This window comes from Python bivittatus, unplaced genomic scaffold (assembly GCF_059951505.1).
Source record: "Python bivittatus isolate LINGU-HERP-01145 unplaced genomic scaffold, Pbiv_v1 ctg000480_np1212, whole genome shotgun sequence".
NCBI lineage: Eukaryota > Metazoa > Chordata > Lepidosauria > Squamata > Pythonidae > Python > Python bivittatus.
The window spans coordinates 61,081,223-61,099,680 of record NW_028277075.1 but is presented as its reverse complement, the minus strand read 5'-3'; the positions used below and the strand labels follow the sequence as shown (position 1 = coordinate 61,099,680).

General features: G+C 40.4%; 1 protein-coding gene across 2 annotated transcripts; it reads right to left on the bottom strand.

The window, feature by feature from the left end:
* Positions 1 to 1,774: 1,774 nt before the first annotated feature.
* Positions 1,775 to 4,885, bottom strand: ASCL2 (achaete-scute family bHLH transcription factor 2). Of its 2 annotated transcripts, none has more exons than XM_088146052.1 (2): positions 3,788 to 4,885; positions 1,775 to 2,661 (listed from the first exon to the last, which is right to left on the bottom strand). In XM_088146052.1, exon 1 carries the CDS (start codon positions 4,538 to 4,540, stop codon positions 3,797 to 3,799), a length of 744 nt encoding a protein of 247 aa, XP_088002178.1. In that variant the 5' UTR covers positions 4,541 to 4,885; the 3' UTR covers positions 1,775 to 2,661; positions 3,788 to 3,796. The 2 variants fall into 2 exon arrangements, with proteins under 2 accessions (XP_088002178.1, XP_088002179.1); XM_088146053.1 differs by having other exon boundaries at positions 1,775 to 2,658.
* Positions 4,886 to 18,458: the final 13,573 nt, after the last annotated feature.

The following is an 18,458-nucleotide window of genomic DNA, read 5'->3' as shown; positions in this document are numbered from 1 at the left end:
GTATATTTGACCCACAGAATGAATGAAAGCTTGTTCTGTTCCTACCTGCAAACCTGATCAATGTCTGCCTTCTGTTTTACAGTAGATATTTCACAAGCATTCTTAAGAAGCTGCTTTTTAGGCAGACTTACCAGTAAACCAAATAACTAATGTTCTCATCCAAGACTCAAGACATGTAGGCTGGATTCACATATTATACAAAATCAAAGTGGCCAGCATTACAATTTGAACTGTGCATACATTAAATATGTATACATTACATTTTTAAAAACATTCTCTACTCCTCACATCATTGTCTTATTTTTGTGAGCATGAACCATCTATGTTCAAATTAGTGAGGCCCAGCTACTTAGGAAGATTCACCAAATAACACCTTACCGAGTTTCCTGAAGCCCATGGGGCATTTCCACAACTATTCTGGTTTACAAATGGTAAATTAAAAAGTTGCTGGCTAGAAAGGGGAGCTCAGGATTTTGAAAAAGAACGAACCTGTGCTACTTCCTCATTCTGCACACAAAACATGATTCAAACTTTTGTTTCCAGAGGCATTTGCAGGATCAAAGGCTCTTGCCAGAACAACTAAGTCAGCATCATACTGTCACGATACAAGCTCTACCCCTTTCGTACATATAATATCACAATGCACACAGAAGCTTTATCACAATGGTGCTATGTTGCTTTCATCCTACCTCCCCCCCCCCCCCGGGAACACCTTGTTTCCAAACAAGAAACAAATTATCTGTTAAAATTGTTCAGCAAACTTTTCCCATCAGGATTTTTCTTTTTTTTGGGGGGGGGGCAGAGGGAGAAGAGACATTTTATACACTGAAAAACATACTCAAAAGGAACCCAAAGAAAGACACTTCTCACACAGGGTGTCTAGATATATCTTTGATACTTATTCATTTGAAATAGTTCTAAATAACCTATGGATATATATGGAACAGATTGTTCATCTTTATGCTTTTCTCTGGTTAAGAATGAAGCAAATTCTGACACCCTTGGTTAATTTCAATTTTAATAAAAATTACACTGAGCATACCACAACAGCAAAATAGCATGTTATGACCACATGAAGAGATCACATCCGTTTTTACATTATTGCCAATCAGGACCTCAACTATTATTTTGGCAGTTCCCTGTAGTTTAATTCAAAATAAAGAAGATGATCTCATTCAGTTACAATCTAGATTCTGTTCTACCCAAGATTGAAAGTAAACCCTAAACTATCTTTGGTTAACCAAATGGCTCTTGTAAGTGTCTCTATTGTTGGATTCCTTTTGATAACTCAATGGATGGGATTACATTATACACCAAGCCATAGTTTGTTTTAATCAGGTTTTGAAGACAAAGCATAACGGCCTGGTTCACACATGCTAAGCCATAAACCTTGATTCACAAATAGCAAGGGCCTGATTTATATGTAACCTTAACCCAAAATGTAGCAAATCACATTATAGTTTTGTGCAATGTCATTACTAGTAGTTTAAATAATATACTGTGAAATGAAACGATTCATTCTATTGATAACATTTAAATCCTAGATTGTGAAAAGGCTGTCCATATTCAGTACTTTTCCTTTATCCCTTCGATATCTGCAATAGTTTGCCTTGTAAACATTGAAAATACCTAACAGTATAACAGTATAAACAATCTTGCTTCCTATTCAGCAATTATATTAACTGAAATGTAGAAAGAAACTTTCTCTGTGGCCTTACCTTTCCCACAAACCATGAAAACAGAAGTTGACATTTATGGAAACAAAGGCTATTATAAATAGATTTTATTTATAAAGTTGATTTACATAAAATAGGATACTCTTTAAAAACTGCATATACACAAGTCAACAAATCTAGCAAGTGCATACAAAAATACCTTCAATACATTAAAAAATAAAACTTCAGGGTTTTCTTTTTCTTAGATAAATGAACCTTCACACCAGACCCAAAACAAACAAACAAAATCCTCAACACCACATTTAAAATAAACAGCTCTATGCTTCCTTAGTACAAAATGTTAAGAAACTTGTCTAGGTTGTGTAAGTTCTCAAACGTCCTAGCTGATAGGGTTAAGAAGCCATTTCTATAAATCTTTCCTCTTGCATTATCTAAAGGTTGTTTTTTTTTTTTGCACAAAAATAAGTCTTCATATTAAGTGTTCCCACAGGCAGCTCAAGTTACACAAATAAAGTCTACTTTTGACGTTCAAATAGTCCCCTTCCCATTCAGAAAAAGGAAGCATCAAGTTTTAATTATTTCACCCCTGCCCGTATAAAAAGTAGACAGACATTATGTTGGAAGCCCAACAGATCTCCATCTGCCACTAGATTCAGAGAAAAAGCCTTTTCATTGGTTGTTCAAGAGTCAGAGGGCACCATAAACTGCTGTACAACAGCAGATAAAAACTTTGGCCCCTAGAATCTATTTACATAATTGCACTTTTTAAAAAAAGAAAAAGAATCAAAACCACCAGTCTTTTGTTTCATAAACGAACACTGAAAGAACGTGGTTAGAACGATCTGACTATCCAACATCCTTTGCAATGAGGCTTGAAGAGAGTAGGTGCATGCTAAATTAGAAGTTCCTGTTGCTCTTCTGCTGCATTGGACGGAGCCTGGGACAATGAGGTACTGAGGTTCTACACAGTGTTGCTTCAGTACTGCTGCAAAAGAAAAGAGAAAAGCCATCAGAAGCACGTGACTGACAGATCCAGAAAAGCTCCACAGAGCTGCGCAAGGCTTCTCCCTCATCCCAAAGCCAGACGAATCAGGGCATTGTGCCCACTACCAAGCTCTGTTAAAGAAATTTATTGTCCTTCATGCCTACGTATTCCAAAGCAGTGTTTTCTCCATATGTTGTTTCAGTATGTACCCCCATTTCTGTATGGCAAGCAGGTCTATAAATCTACCTTCCTTCTGCTTTCTTTCAGAAGAGTGGACGGGGTTGGTGATAGAAAGGGGAAACAATAGCAGCATTTTGGTGAAAATTCCCTTTTGTGTAAGTTGCAATGAAGTGAACAACATTCAAATGAAACCCATAGACCTTGCTTAATTCCTTGCTCTGCATTCAAAGTAAGGTTTGGTTTGTAAACATTAAGTATTAATTCTTATCCGCATTGTTCCTTCCACATAATACGTTACACGGAAGTGGGGGGGGGGGGACAAAAACTCTGCAACTGAAAACTCAGAATGTGAAATAGTTTCACATCATACAGTATTTTACTTGAGACCGCAAGAACTAAATTTATGCCGTCAATTAGGTATACAGTCTTAAAGTCACTTAGACACTGTGGCTTCCTCTTCACCGTCAGAAACATAACACCACCCAACATAAAAAGCCTCCGGTTCTCCTGTTCTCTAAGCCCACTGACCTAGTAACCTTTGCGTTTGAAAGGAATTTCGTTTTGCGAAGTTGGGGCGAGGGAAAGCCCACTGCATTTTAGCCCTCTGTGGCCGGACGCTATCCTCAATCTTCGCCGAGCAGAATTCCCACCATTTGTGGTTTCCAATCAGTGACGCTCCCTTTCAATTGCATCTGCTGGTGCTGAGCCAGTCGCGTGCGCAACGCCACCCGAAACGAAACCCAGCCCAAAGGAGACTCGGATCACTTGGCTATCTTTCTTTTCAAACAGACAGCTTCACATGAGAGTATGGGATTTCCCGCTCCCCCCCCCTTTTTTTTTTCTTTTGCAGTGGGATAGCATAAAAACGTAATAGGAAGATTCTGGGAAACTCAAGAGAGCGCAATCCTAGGGTGTTTAATCAGAAATCAGCTGGCCGGCGCCTTACCCTTGCAGCTCAGCAGCTCCCGAACCAACTGGTGAAATCGAGCAGCTCCTGTTCCTCCGGGCTGAGCGCCCCCTCGTAGCCACTCTCGTCCGAAGAATAAGCCGAGTGCGGGGAGCCTGGCACAGAACTGCCTTCGCGGCCGTCAAAAGAGGGCGAGGCGGAGGAATACGAACTGGAGCTGCTGCCTGCGCAGGCGGCGGAGACGGCGTCACGGGCAGGCGGCAGGAGACCGTCCTGGAAGGCGGCGCTGACGGCGTCGTGCTCGTCCAGCAGCTGTTGCAGGGCTCGAATGTATTCCACGGCGGAGCGGAGGGTCTCCACTTTGCTCATCTTCTTGGCGGCGGCGCCGTTGGGCACGTGCTGGCGCAAGGTCTGGAAGCCCAGGTTCACCAACTTGACGCGGTTCCTCTCCCGCTCGTTGCGCCGAGCCACAGCGGCCGCACCGCCGCCTTGCTGCGCTGTCAGGCCCGGGAATGCTAAGCGTCTCTTGCAGCGCAGCAGCTCTGGCGAGCTCGAGCGCCGCTTGGAGCCTCTGCAGCGCGTGGCCGAGTTAGACGGCTGAACTTGGCCGGGACAGCCCGTAGCAGCGCCCCATTGCTGGGGCATCCCGGACGAAGAGGAGCCCGCGCTCTGTCCTGCCTGCACCTTGATCCCCAAGGAGCCGCTGCTGCTATTGCAACTGTGCAGCGAGTAACTTTTGCAAACCGCGTGGGCTGTTGGTTGCATGGTTGTTCCTATAGCCCCGCTGTTCATCGTGGGGCATTTACCCCGGTGTTGGTCTTAGTGTAGATGCAGTTTGCGAAAAGCCAAAGTTTGCTGCACAAAATCAGTTGCAGTAAAAAAAAAAAAAAAATGTGACTGGAAGATGGATACTCCGCTCCTTAAGATGTCAAAGTTAGGTGCGCAACCTGCGCAAGAACTCCTTGCTGCGGTTGGGAGGAATGTCGGTTCCCTTCTCCTTTCTTGCAATCTTGTTCCTTGCGCTCTGTCAAGGCGCCTCTGCTGCGAGCTCCTCACCGCCGGCCCCTTATCAACACGCGCTGCTGCTGCCGCCGCTCGCGGGCCCCCGGCAGCAGCACGCGACGCACCGTGCGCCACACACACAATCCCCCGCCGCCCGCTTGGCTCCCGAGTCGCCTCCCACCCAATGGGAAGCTCGCTTGGCAACTTCGTGCGCCCGGCGCGTGGCTCTGGCGGAGGTTCCATAAACAATCCCTCTTCCTTGCGAGGAGCACGCGCTCCAGCTCATTTGCATCCCAATGCAACCTGGTCGGGGTCTGGGCGTGCTCCTTTCCTGCTTTCTAGCACCTGAAAAGTGTGCTGGAAAGGAGGCAACCTCTGCTTTGTCCTAATCGTGGCTTTCTTTGCCACAAGAACTTGAAACACTTTGCCCTATACTCCTAAATTAGGCTCTTCGGGTTGTATTTTAAAAAGAGAAGTACAGAAACGATCCTGTCTGTGGGTCTGGAGAGCTGCCTTATTTTGAAAAGGATGAGTCATTTCAACCCCATTGTCCACCTTGAGTGATAGAAGCCCGGGGCTTGCAATGCTTGTGAAGTCGATGCCACTGTTCACGGGGGCAACAGGTAAGATTACATGCAGCGTCCCTTTTCCCACCTTTTGTATACTCATTGCAGTGGCTGGAGGACTGGGTATATGGGGGTGGGGGCTCTTTTCTTGCAGCTAGATGCCCAAGTTGTGCAGATATTGACATGTGTTCAGCTGAATGCACCAAAGCTGTGTGGACACTTGAGAGAACACAGACTCATAAAACCCTAGCATTGGAAAGGGCCATTTAGGCCTTCGAGGCCAACCTCCTTCTCAATATGGGAATCTGAATTAAAGGATCTTTGACAGGTGAACACTTGGTGGTGGAGAGTAGAGGCAGGGTATGATACTGCTTTTTTGCACCCCATTCCTCTTTTTTTAAATTATTTTTATTGCTTTTTAACTAATTACCCCCATTCCTCCTAATGTCTGTATAGAATTCCCCAAATCCACTTAAAATGACTGAACTTGAAAATGTGTATTCATAAAGAAAGGGCTTCATATCTAAGTATACTGTGCACACATGGGGAAGGGGAAAGGGGGGTGGAGTTGTTGGAAACACTGAAAAGTATTGGAACAAAAACTGGTGAACTTTCAAACTGAAGCCAACAAGGAGGGAAGAAATTCTCTGTGAACACCAGAATTATTTTGCACCTATTACCAAATCCCATGCTTGCACAATAGTGCTGACAGAATACATGCATGTTCTGAATCGGACCACTTGGTCCACCATCTGATCTGCTGGGACTGGAAACAGTTTTAAAAAGAATCATATTCTGTGTGAGAGATTTGCAACCTGAGATCCTTTTTCCAACATTATATAGGAATTGGGAGGGACCAAGAAGAATGTTGTGCTGCTAAGATATAAGGCCAGTCTGCATTGCAGTTTTTAGCACCTTGACCCCTGTACATAAATTAGTTGGAAGTGAAGTAATCTTAAGAAATCCCTTTCTAGGTCCAACCCTTTCCTCCACTTCGACTACAGGGATAACCTGGTGTTGAGGTGTGCTTCTCAAGGTGGTGAATGCTCTGGTTTCTCTATCCCACTCACTGGTGCCAGAAAAGAAGCACCAACCACTTTCCTTTCAATGGGCAGGTTGAGGAGATGGGTTTCCATTGACAGACATTTTCTATTATTTCTATTGCTGATTCTCCATCTGGTACATCCAGCATAGGGCGGGGGAAAGAAAAAGAAAGAATTGTTTCAGCATTCTCCTGTCATTTGACTAGAAAGAGAAAGAGACAGAAGTCTTGTCAATTTTATCTAATTAAAGGAGGGAGGGAGGGAGGGAGGGAGGGAGGGAGGAAGGAAGGAAGGAAGGAAGGAAGGAAGGAAGGAAGGAAGGAAGGAAGGAAGGAAGGAAGGAAGGAAGGAAGGAAGGAAGGAAGGAAGGAAGGAAGGTCCAACTTTCCCCTCCACCAATGAAACTGTAAAAAAATTAAAAGAGTTTCAATCGCTTGGGCTGGAAGGGAAAATTGGCAGAACTCTTGTCAATTTCACATGGTGTAAAAAATTAAAGTCTGCATTGTTCCATCAATGAACTTGTCCAAAAATTTTTTTTTTAAACTGTATTTAATTTGTTTTTTTAAGAAAAAGTTTAAAACTTAGAAAAAACAAATTAAATGCAGTTAAAAAAATTTTTTTTTGGACAAGTTCATTGATGGAACAATGCAGACTTTAATTTTTTACACCATGTGAAATTGACAAGAGTTCTGCCAATTTTCCCTTCCAGCCCAAGCGATTGAAACTCTTTTAATTTTTTTACAGTTTCATTGGTGGAGGGGAAAGTTGGACCTTCCTCTCTCCCTCCCTCCCTCCCTCCCTCCCTCCCTCCCTTTTTTAATTAGATAAAATTGACAAGACTTCTGTCTCTTTCTCTTTCTAGTCAAATGACAGGAGAATGCTGAAACAATTCTTTCTTTTTCGAGCATTGCACTGGTTCACTTATGTAATGAAGGGAGAAACAAGCCCAGGTTCAGCAGCCCAGGCCCCTTAAGAAGGGGGCAGGTAGCACAGAAGCTCAGAATAAAGTAACCATGGACAGTAGTGGCCAGTGGGAAAAAGGGATGGTGTTCCAGCCACAGTGCACAGGAACTGATTGCACTGGAGACACGTGCTTACAATGAAATGAAATGCAGTAGGTGAACTGGACAGCATCATTTGTACTGGTGTGAGCTGGAAAAGGCTACTTTGGATGTGTAGCAGGAAAAGGCCACCAGAGGTTGCCTTCCCAGAGGGCTGAGGGCAGGTACAGAATGCTGTGGAGCATCCCAGCCTTTGAGAAATGATCAGTGGCTGTGCTCTGGGGTTACCTGGTCATGCAGTTTTGCCTATATCCAGTTCCTGCACCTTAACTCCCCCCCCCCCACACACACACACCCTAGTTGAAATAATGGAACAGCTTCTTGCACTACTGTGTATTTCACCACAGTCCTATTGCCTGAGTTCCCATATAGCATCAAGCTGTAGTTAGCAATGGGTGGTTGAATAAAGCACAGTTGATTGGCTACAGGCAGACTTGCTAAACCAAACCCAAACAGACTAGATGATGTGTTCAGATATACAGTAGTATAAATTCAGTAATTCACACCATATAAGGGGCAAAGTGGTTTCAGCTTAGCGTGTTGTATGAACTGAGCCACTGTGGCTTGTAAGCCATAGTTAATGATTTTGTGTTTTATGTGAACAAAATGCAGGCACTGTGAAGTAGAGGTTAAAGGTCAATGTGATTCGAGCTAACTGCAGGAATTGGGACCAATCTATTTCAACAACAACAAAAAAAACCCCAACATTTGTTAAGCATGGTTATTCAGAAGAAAATCCCATTAGTTTAGAGCAGTGTTTCTCAACCTTGTCAACTTTAAGATGTGTGGACTTCGACTCCCAGAATTCCCCAGTGGGAGTTGAAGTCCACACATCTTAAAGTTGACAAGGTTGAGAAACACTGGTTTAGAGGGTCTTATTTTTGAATAGGTGAACATAACACGGTGGTCTTCTCTTCTAAAGGTTTTCATACTACCTTGTTCATTTTTATTACATTGCCAACTCCTATTGGCATGAGTCGTCATTTGAACAGGAATAATTAAATAAATAATGCAACTGATACGCTTGGACTCTGCCTTTGAAAGGACTGGGCATTACTTCTCAGATTGTCCTTGCATTTCATATTATTTTCAAGAAATCATACTTGCATTATTGGATCCATTTGCAACTCAAAAACTATAAGTTGCCCCTTGGTTTCTTGAGAAATGTTTTCTCAAAGGAGGATTGGGGGAGAGAGAGAGGGAGAGAGGAAGAGAGAAGGAATTGTGACATTGCTATATAGAAAAAGAAACACTGTTGAATACCATTTTAAAGGTACTGTTGACTGCATCAACCCCCCACTCAAGTATATCCCACCCCCTCCTCTTCTGTTTTAAATGAAAGGGAGGCATGAAAAAGAGGAGACACCTGTTCCCTCAGGTTCATTTTCTCTTTGCACAGTAGAACCTTGTCTACTTGTTCTTTGCAAACATTGTAAATTCTCAATGTTACTGCACGGTCTAGATTTGTTTATACAATAACAAACCCTCTGTGCAACATTTAGTTAATTGCATATTCAGTTCTTTCATCATCTTTGGGCTGAGTTGCAGTTTTAAAGGAATAATCAAAATAATGTTTAAATACCATTTGTTGCCAAAACACACTGCTTTGTGTTGTAGAGTTTAAATAAATGTTCAAGATCAGGCTAAAGGAAGAAAGGAAAAAATGTCTCCATAGTTTTGTCTATGGCTTCACTTGTTTAATCTGGATCGGAACTGATACTGTGCCAAACCCAGTCTTCCAAACCTGATTTCCCCCTCACCCCCATAGAGACGTACGTTTTTCTAGGTCATCCTTAAACAGTTTTAGAAGGCTGCTGTTTAGGAATTTTTAGTCGGTATTTTTGAATTTATTCCTGCAGGTTGGATGAGGGTACTGCTGTTGTTTCCATATTCCAGAACTCTAGATCACTTTGCACTCTCTGTGGCTGCTCCTGCTTCTTGATCTCAAAAGGTCCCTTGTCATCTTTCTTTGGGGTGTAATTGATATGGGAGAAGCCAGGGAAGAAGCTATAGATTGTGGGGGAGCATTATGGGCTTTATAGACATGTACTAATTTATATAAACATTTGCATACCATTCCTTCACCAGACCCAAGGTGGTTTACAGGAATACAATTTAAAAAATAATAATAAATACAAAAAAATAAAATAAATAGATAATAAATATCTAACTAAAAGCCGCTCTGTGATCATGAGCACTCAAATGCTCTTTGAAATAAAGAGGTTAAAGGCACCACATACCTCAGGAAGCAAGTTATTCTGTCCTTGGGCCCCAATCACTTTACCTCACATGGGCAGGAGACCCTCAGCATACCCTCCCATTCAGGCACAGTCAAAACTTGCCAAGAGAAATTATCCTGTCCTGTAAGTACCTGGCAGTTGAGTCATGTAGGGCTATATAGGTGATATCAAGCACTTTCATCCCAGACACAGATTGGTAACTAGGGCAACAACCCCAGCACCAGTGCAACTTTGCCCCCAGTTACCAGATGGACTGCCACATCTTGGACCACTAGTAGCCGTTCATCTCAAATTTGAAGCAATCATGGAGTATTTCCTGAACAGGTAATCTTTATCTTTATCAATTTCAGTAGGTATCATCAATGGGTAATATCTATACAATCTAAAGGCAATATAGAGGTGCTGCCTGCAGAAAGCAAGGTTTGTGGTCTTGAAGGTATGTTTCTTTATAATGTGATGTTTTAAAACACAGATAAGCCAGTCACTTATTTTTTAATAGAATTGTATGACTTTTGCTATAGGCTAAGGGCTCAAAGCACTCTGATTCAGTAGCCATAATGAACTCTCCTCTGAGATTAGAAAGGAGGTGTACAGATTCTTTTCCCTTTCATTTTTCTTCTCCCTATAATTTTGTAGAGAAATCTGAATATTGTACCATTGTTTTTCCAGATACAAAATATGTGTACTGTGGTAGATCATTTAAGACCTTTCCTCATTCTCTTCGTTCTCTGAAATAAACATAGCTTCTGAATTCTTTTTGAGCTCTTCAGCTTCCAACCAAGGAGTTATAAAGCTTCAGTCTGCGGTGCAGACCTTGGTCTAATTTCTTACAACCCAGTGTCCAACTCAGGTGCATCCTGCCAGCTCTATAAAGAGAGGGAGAGGAAGGGAGGGTAGTCAAAGAAGGAGAGGAAAAAATTGGAGAAAAGAAATGGGGAGAAAATGGGTGTGTGCTGAAAGAGAGGTTAGGATTTTTACTATGGGCTCAGCCATTACTTGCTTCAGCCTCACCCCATCATTGGCACCAATCCCCAAATAGATTGCACCTAGGAGAATACCATCCTCAACAGAAAAAGGGTTTTTTACTCCCAACTCATTTGTTTTTATTGCTAGGAGATGAGAAATAATAGAGGTCTAAGAGCTAATAAAAGATAAATAGTCATTATTTTGTTTGTGTTAACAGCAAGGTTGTGCTGACCTTCCTTTATGGACACAGAATCTCTGCATTCTGTAATTATACAATAAATTGAAGTTCACCAAATTCGACTTTGACTAGGAAAAGCTGCTCCCACTGAATTTCTGCCTGCCATACTCTTGGTCAGCTCTGGAGAAAGAAAAGGAAGCAGAGCAGAAGCAGATTAGAATGTAATAATCTCCATCTGAATTTATAAGCAATTAAATATGTTTTATTCCTGTACAAATGTCATAGAGGAAAGTGTGACTGACATTTGGCAAGAAGTGAGAGTTTTTTTCATACATCCCACTCCTACAGTTTTTGTAGAGGAATCCAATCTTCATATGTAAACTATCCAAAGTAAATATTTTAATTCTTTGATATCAAATTAGCATTGATAATTATATTGGATTATTGATGCTAAATTTTGAAAAGTACAGAATGTACCAGTGTATAAGAAACTTTTCTATAGAATGGGGCTACCATTTTGGGGGTGTATATATCCAGATGATCATTAGCAGCAGAGTGAAAGTTTTTCTGTATCTTTTTGCTTCTCTCTAGTGGCCACCCACATTTTTGCAGCCTTCATTTGGTCCTCTGGTATGGAATCTCTCTAATATGTCTGGGCTTATTTATTTATTATGTACTAAGTGCCAGTTTTTCTCCAAGTTGTTCAGGACAGCACTTACTATTTTCTTTCCCCTCACTTCCATTTTTGTCTTCAAAATACTATATGAGGTAAGCTAACTGAGTTAGGATTTGAACCTGAACCTCCCGAACCTTCATTTGATGCTCTAACCCAGGATCACTGAACATTTATAATAAAAGTGAATTCACCATATTTCCATTAAAATGCCTCTAAATGTTCTTTGCTTTCTAAGCCATTCATAGGCATAAGTAGAAATTAATGCTAATAATTCCATCCTGGTTTATGTGAGTTCTCACTGGAAATTTGGGGGGTGAGGAGGTAAGTTTTCGGTACATCTGCACTCCTTGCTTTGAAAGAGAAATGGATTATTTTCTACAGTTTTAAATTTATTATCAGTGTGCTATGGGATAATAAGGGCACTATGAGTCCCAATATGGACTGACTGAGTCATTGGATTTATATGCCAGAGACACATCGTGCAAAGGTAAAGAAGCATTTGCTTTTTTAAAAAAAATATTAAATTTATATCCTGTGTTTCCACTCTAATTCCACATTTTTTACAAAATTACTTGAGCAATTCTACCTTTTGCAACACCAATGATTTATGTTATTATTTCTTAACTTTAAATTGCTTGAATTTTCTTTAACATCTATTTTTTTTCTCTATCAGATAAAATATCATCTGTCTGTCGAGAATTTAAAAAATCAGAAGAGGAAAAAAAGAAGACGACTTTATTTTCTGCTATATTAGTAGGCAACATTTTCTAAAGTTGAGTGGGTTTTTTCAAGCCATTTTCCTTGGCATCCTATTCACTCACTTTAAACTGTTTTGAAACTGTCTGGACACATTCCAAAAACCTTTTTTTTATTACCTCCCCTCTCAGCTTCCCCCACTGCCTTATTGAAGATGTGTCTGTATGTGTGTAGAGGGGACATTTCTCTTAGTTTAGTCTCTTTTAGGCTAGCCACAGTCAAACTTTGTTTCCATTCACTGTGGAGTCCCATCATGAATGTTAATCCTGGCAACCTCCAACAGTCTCTCTCCCTCCCTCCACAACCTCTTCCGCTTCTTCTCTTCTTGCAAAGGAGACGGGCCTGGGTTTAAAAGTTTATTTTAGCTTTGATTGTGCGAAGCTGCTAATGCATGTTAATCAGCGTTCACAATGCATCCTTGTGAGGCACCAGAGAATGCAGACTTGAGTTGTGGGGACTTTTTGTTCTCAAGTAATTGTGATTGTGAAGGGGAGCTTAGTCTAATTAATTTAGTTAGTGTATGTTCTGCTGAGGAAAAAGGAACTTGATGATTTATAGTGAATCACTTTTATTCTTTTTAGAAGGCAAACTCTAAAGTGCATATAACCATATTATAGCCAGTAGGTGAAAGACTGAATGCAAGGAGCCAGAGGAACACCCCCTGTAATGTTCTGCTCTATTCTGGGACTGGTTTCTGCAGGAAAAGAGGAGTTTTTTCAACCCTTGACTTCCTTAGCTGTCTACAATGAATGTCTGGCCATGAAATTATCTCCCTTCTTGTTTCATCTCAATTCCAGAAGAATTCCCCAAAGATTCAAGTCCTTAGTAATGTTGCCCAAGAAATGCAAGCTCCCATCAAATGGAAGAGGACATCTCCAGAAGAAAATGTTTACTCAGCTATGATTTTCTTAAAAAATTAAAGGCTAAGCCTTTAACGCAAAGGTAAGTATCACATCAGTTGTAACTTTGGTAACAAGAAATAGAATGTTTTCGGGCAGGGAAGGATTAAAAGACACGGAGCTTACTTTTTCAGGATAGCCTACATCTTTTATAGAGGGTAATCTTGATTTCTAGATACAATGGAAAGCATAAATCTTATTCTATTCCTATTCTGATATAGGAGGTTAGGGATTGACCCCTACCCCTACATTTTAAAACTAAATATTATAAATAGCCTTTTCTATAAAAGCCTTTTCTGGAAGACCAGGTTAGGGATAGATTGTTATGGAGAAATCTGTCTATGTGGTTGCTAGGAGTTGAAAACAACCTGATGGCATATAATCAATCAATCAATTTCTATAAACACTGTAAAATGGAATGCACAAACATAAATTGCTTGTCAACAATTATGTATTTATCATATAGTTGCTGCAGTTGCAAAACTCTCAGCAATTTACAGTAGTTACAAGCACAAAAATAAAAGGTCAATGGTAGGAACTAAAATATATAACATTCTAAAATCCTTATTAAAACCAAAAACATAACACCCACAGTCAAACTGGGCATCATATAATGCATCATATCTCAATTTTCAGGAGTTTTCTGAAAGCCAGGATGGGGGAGGGACTAATTTCTGAGGGGAATTAAGAGGACATTAGCCCTTTTTTCCCTTCATTTTTGACAGAATAATAAAGAGAACTTTGATTAAATATGTTAAAGTTATTTTGGTTTTAACATAACTTTCCAGTATTTTTCTTTCTCCTTTTTTTCCCCTTTTAAATTTAAAGTAATCTCACATTGCTTAGACTGTTATAAGTATGCACTTTTTTTGCTAGTTGGTTTGATGCAATAAAATATCGGCTACCAAGATTCCTGAAGAAGCATCTTGGAACCTTTTCAGTCAATTCTCAGCAAGGCTTCAGATATTGATCAGCCCATCAGTGAACTGAGGCAAGCCTAGAAAGAGGGATCACAATCCTCCTGGTCCTGCTCAGAGGCCTTCAGTGCCATTGACCTTGGTATCTCTTTAGATAATGTGCAAGGATTGGAGGGTTGCTGGGGGGAGGGGGGGAGTGCCATTTTATTATAGTTACAGTCTTTCCTGAGTGGACAATTCTCCCAAGTGAATGGGAAAGGAGGACTCTTGGGGCACCCCAGTATAAGGTACCCCAGGGCTCAACCCTCTACCCTATCTTATTTAACATCAACATGGAACTGGTGGGGAATGTCCTTTGATGGTACAATGGTACAGTACCTTGATGATATCTGATTATACGTGTCTTTAATCTAGACCAGTCAGGAGATGCACTTGAATCCTTGATCTGGTATCTGGAGGCTGTAAGGGTCTAGAGGGGGGGAAACAAGTTGACACTCAACCCTAGCAAGACAGAATGACTGCTAGTTCAGACATCAGCTGACTCCGGGACAATATCAACTTTAGCCCTTGATGGTATTGTGCCCCTCGAGAATGAACTGGTATACAATTTGGAGATTCTTCTGTGGTCTCAGCTTCTACTGAGAGGTGGAAGCTGTAGCTAGGGCAGCCTTTGCCCAGCTATAACCAATGCATCAGTTATAGCCATTGTAGGAACAGGAGATGCTGGCAATGGTCACAAGCCCACATCATCTGACATATGGAGTACTGTACTGCATTCTACAAGGGACTGCCTCTGAAGACCATTCAGAAACTTCAGTTAGTAGAAGATGAGATTGTGTGCTCATTAGAACTACAAGATACAGATAAATAACACAAATATTGTAGGAGCTACATTGGCTGCTGATTGGATTCTAGGCTTGATTCAAGGTACAGGTTCAGTGTGCCTATAGAGAGTACTTGCTCTGAATCCCCCTGCCCTCATCTTGAGGAATAGTGGGGAGAGGGAGGATTTTCTACACAAGCACTCCCTTTGTGGAATTTTTTACTACTGCAAATAAGATCTGGGTACTGGGCTGTCAAACATCACATTTAGAAAGCAATTAAAAACTGGGCTTTTACGAAGAGGCTTCAGGAAAGTGGAGGAGGAACAGATATATCTGAGACGTACATTAGTGCTATCAGTACAGAAGTTAGGTATTGGTATTTGCTTACTTATTTCCTGGGCTTATATTCTGCTCCAATTAATACTGACTTTGAACAGCTTATATATTCTATTTTCATAAACAAGGTAAAATAAAAATTAGTAACAACATAACACAAATTATTATTATTATTATATTTGTTAAATGGATTTAAGTTGGAGATGTTATAAGATTATGGCTTTGTTTATGTTGTTGACTATTTTTTAAATATTATTGTATTTGTTGTATTTTTTATGGTTTGCTATAAGCTGCTTAAATTCAAAAGGATTGAGGGAGCATAAAAGTACTTGAAACAAGTTCATAGCGGAAAATCAGCAATGCATATACTTTCATCAGACAGACGTGCATATACGGGAAATGCAGCCTTGATTGTGCTGTCTGAAATGTTTGGTGTTGCTATTGTTTTTTTTAAAACAACAACAACAACAACTCAGTTTCATATGTTTCAGTACCTCAGATCTAAAACAGGTGGCCTAGGCCTCTGAGCTGTGTTACTACTATGTAACTGCCTTTACAGACTTCAGATTGAGTCATATGGTACCATGTTACAGAATATGAATTCCAGGCAGGCTTCCATTTTTACTTACTTACTTACTTACTGTAGAAGGTGTTTTTGTCCAACATATTTCTCACCCTGTCAGTCACACTTGAGATGTATGGAAGGTTTCCATACTGCTCATAATCCTTTTCTGGTGGTTCTGAATTTTTCTTGCTCTTGTTACATCCTTTATAGCATATCCCTTGCCTAGAAGAGCATTAGTCAGATGCTGGATTTTGCTAGTTGCATCACTTATTTCGTCAGTCTTATTCATTAGTGACCTTTTAATGTTGCGGCATTAAGGTGATGGTCTGTATGCATCTCCTTTCTACTGTATATAATCCATTCTTTAAATATCCATCATTACCTCACTTCATAGAACACCCAAGAACAACTGTTCTCAACTTTCATGGTGAATTTTATGGTGTTATGCTATTGCTTTGGGTGAGCTAGAAATTTTATCATCTGCTATTGGAACTTGGTAACAGAGGTCAATAATAGTTGTCAAAATGATAGCTTGATTGACTCTCAAACTAATAAATATACAGGTAGTCCCTGGGTTAAGAACCCCGGGTTACAGACAACGCACAGTTAAGAACAGAGACTATTGTAGCAAAATTCGAGTTAAATACACAATGATTCAAGTTAATACACAATGGTTCGAGTTAATTACACAATACAACTTATACAGTATTATACAATAATACTGTTCTGGATTACATACAATTCAGTTTAAGGACAGACCTTGGAAACAAAACTCATTCTTAAACTGAGGACTACCTGTACATCTCTATTATTCATATCCAAGGCTTTAAGAATCTCTGAAATTGTTTTGAGGTGATGAAAAGGACTGTATTTCTCTTTAAGAAAAGGAAAGAGACAATAAGATATTGTGAGAAATATTTCAAAGGAAGAATCAATCTGAAAGGCTCTGATGAACCTCCGCTTTCCTTGCTGCTGTTTTATTTAAAGACAGAACAGATTTAGCAAGTAGATAGTTTTGCATATACCAGTGGGTATGACTGATTACGGGTATGAGTATTGCTTTCATTAGGTTTATTCTACTTCCTCCTACAGAATCAAAATGAAAATATGGAACTGTAAATAAAGCCAAATATATTGGGATGTAGAGTGCGGAAGGGGGGGGGGGAACGTATTGAGCTTCTTTGGGCAACAGCCTATCTGGTTTTAAGGTTTTTGTCTCCCCTTCCCTATATCACAAAGGGAGAGAAGAGGATAAGGAAACACAGCCAGAAGGCAAAGTTACTTGTAGGTAATTATATTATTTTATCTTCTCACCCCAGGAAACCTCCCACTTCATACGCCTAAGGTTTGTTCTCAGAGTTCTGCAGCTGTACGTTCTTTATTGTCTTAAGAAGATTACTTACTCCAAGGTACTACCGTAGCTTCCCACCCAGCTTGATACTGAACAAGGTTTTAGGATCATAACCTGCTCAGGAGCACAGACCAAGAGAATGCTTTTGAAATTATTCTTCAGCTTTTCTAATGGAACTCACCAATGAGGGCTCTAATTTAGAGATCTTTCAGAGTTAGATAATACTGCAGGTTTCTGAGTTGACTGGCATTCCCTCAAAGCAAGGGATGGTTTTTTGGATTGGATTTAAAGCAGGGGTGGGCAACCTATGACTCATGGATACACAGAATGTCCCAGCCCCATTCTTTTGGCCTGTAGAGCCATCCAAGATTATGTTGCTGAAATTTGTTGGCAGAAATTACAAGGGGTAATTTGGTGGATGAATTAAAGCACATTAAGCTTCTGGCAGGAATAGTGTAGGAATGGACAATGTGTAGAGCCAGTCTGCGTGTGGACTCCGAGTCCCCTCTTGTGACCTTCAGAGAACCTTCTGACCGTACTTGTTGAAAATTGACAGCACATTTCTAACCCTCTTCTGATGGAAACTACAACAAAAGCTATAAAAGTTTGTCTAAAGTTTCCTTTCAAATTCAGCCTCATCCACATTTATGACGAAGTCCCATCTGCTGTGAGGTCTTTAGCACCTCTCAAGCTGTTAACTGAAATTAATTGGCTACTAAAAGCTTGCCCATCCCTGACAAAGGGCAGTTACATTGAGTTTTAAAAACAAAACATTCAAAAAGCAAATTTCAGCTTCACTCCTTCCATGAGGTCACTGGGCCATCACCTTACTTCCTACATCCCTCAGAAGCCAAAAGGAAAAAGAATAATACAGGAAAGTACAGTGCCCCAATTTTTAAAAAAGTTTCTTAAAGCATCAGCTCCTTCCTTCCTTCCTTCCTTCCTTCCCTCCCTCCCTCCTTCCTTCCCTCCCTCCCTCCCTCTCCCCCTCCCTCTTTTTCTTTCTCTTCCCCAGGGTGGACAACAGAAACGTGTAACTAAATAAGTAAATACATAAATTGGGAGAAAAAAAATTTCAAAATGTAATAAACACAGATTTCTTTACAATATTTTTTAAATATTCACATATTAGTATAGGAGAGAATGGTGAATAAAATATAACAGTATTATGTAGTCTAGATACAGTAAAGGAGGGTTGTCCATCTCGTATCAAAATATTTTTGGAAATTGCAACTTCTAAAATACCTGCAACATACAGTAATGTTATGACAATCCTCTTTTATACACATATTAATAGTTAAGAAGCAAAGGCTCACTTACCACAAACATG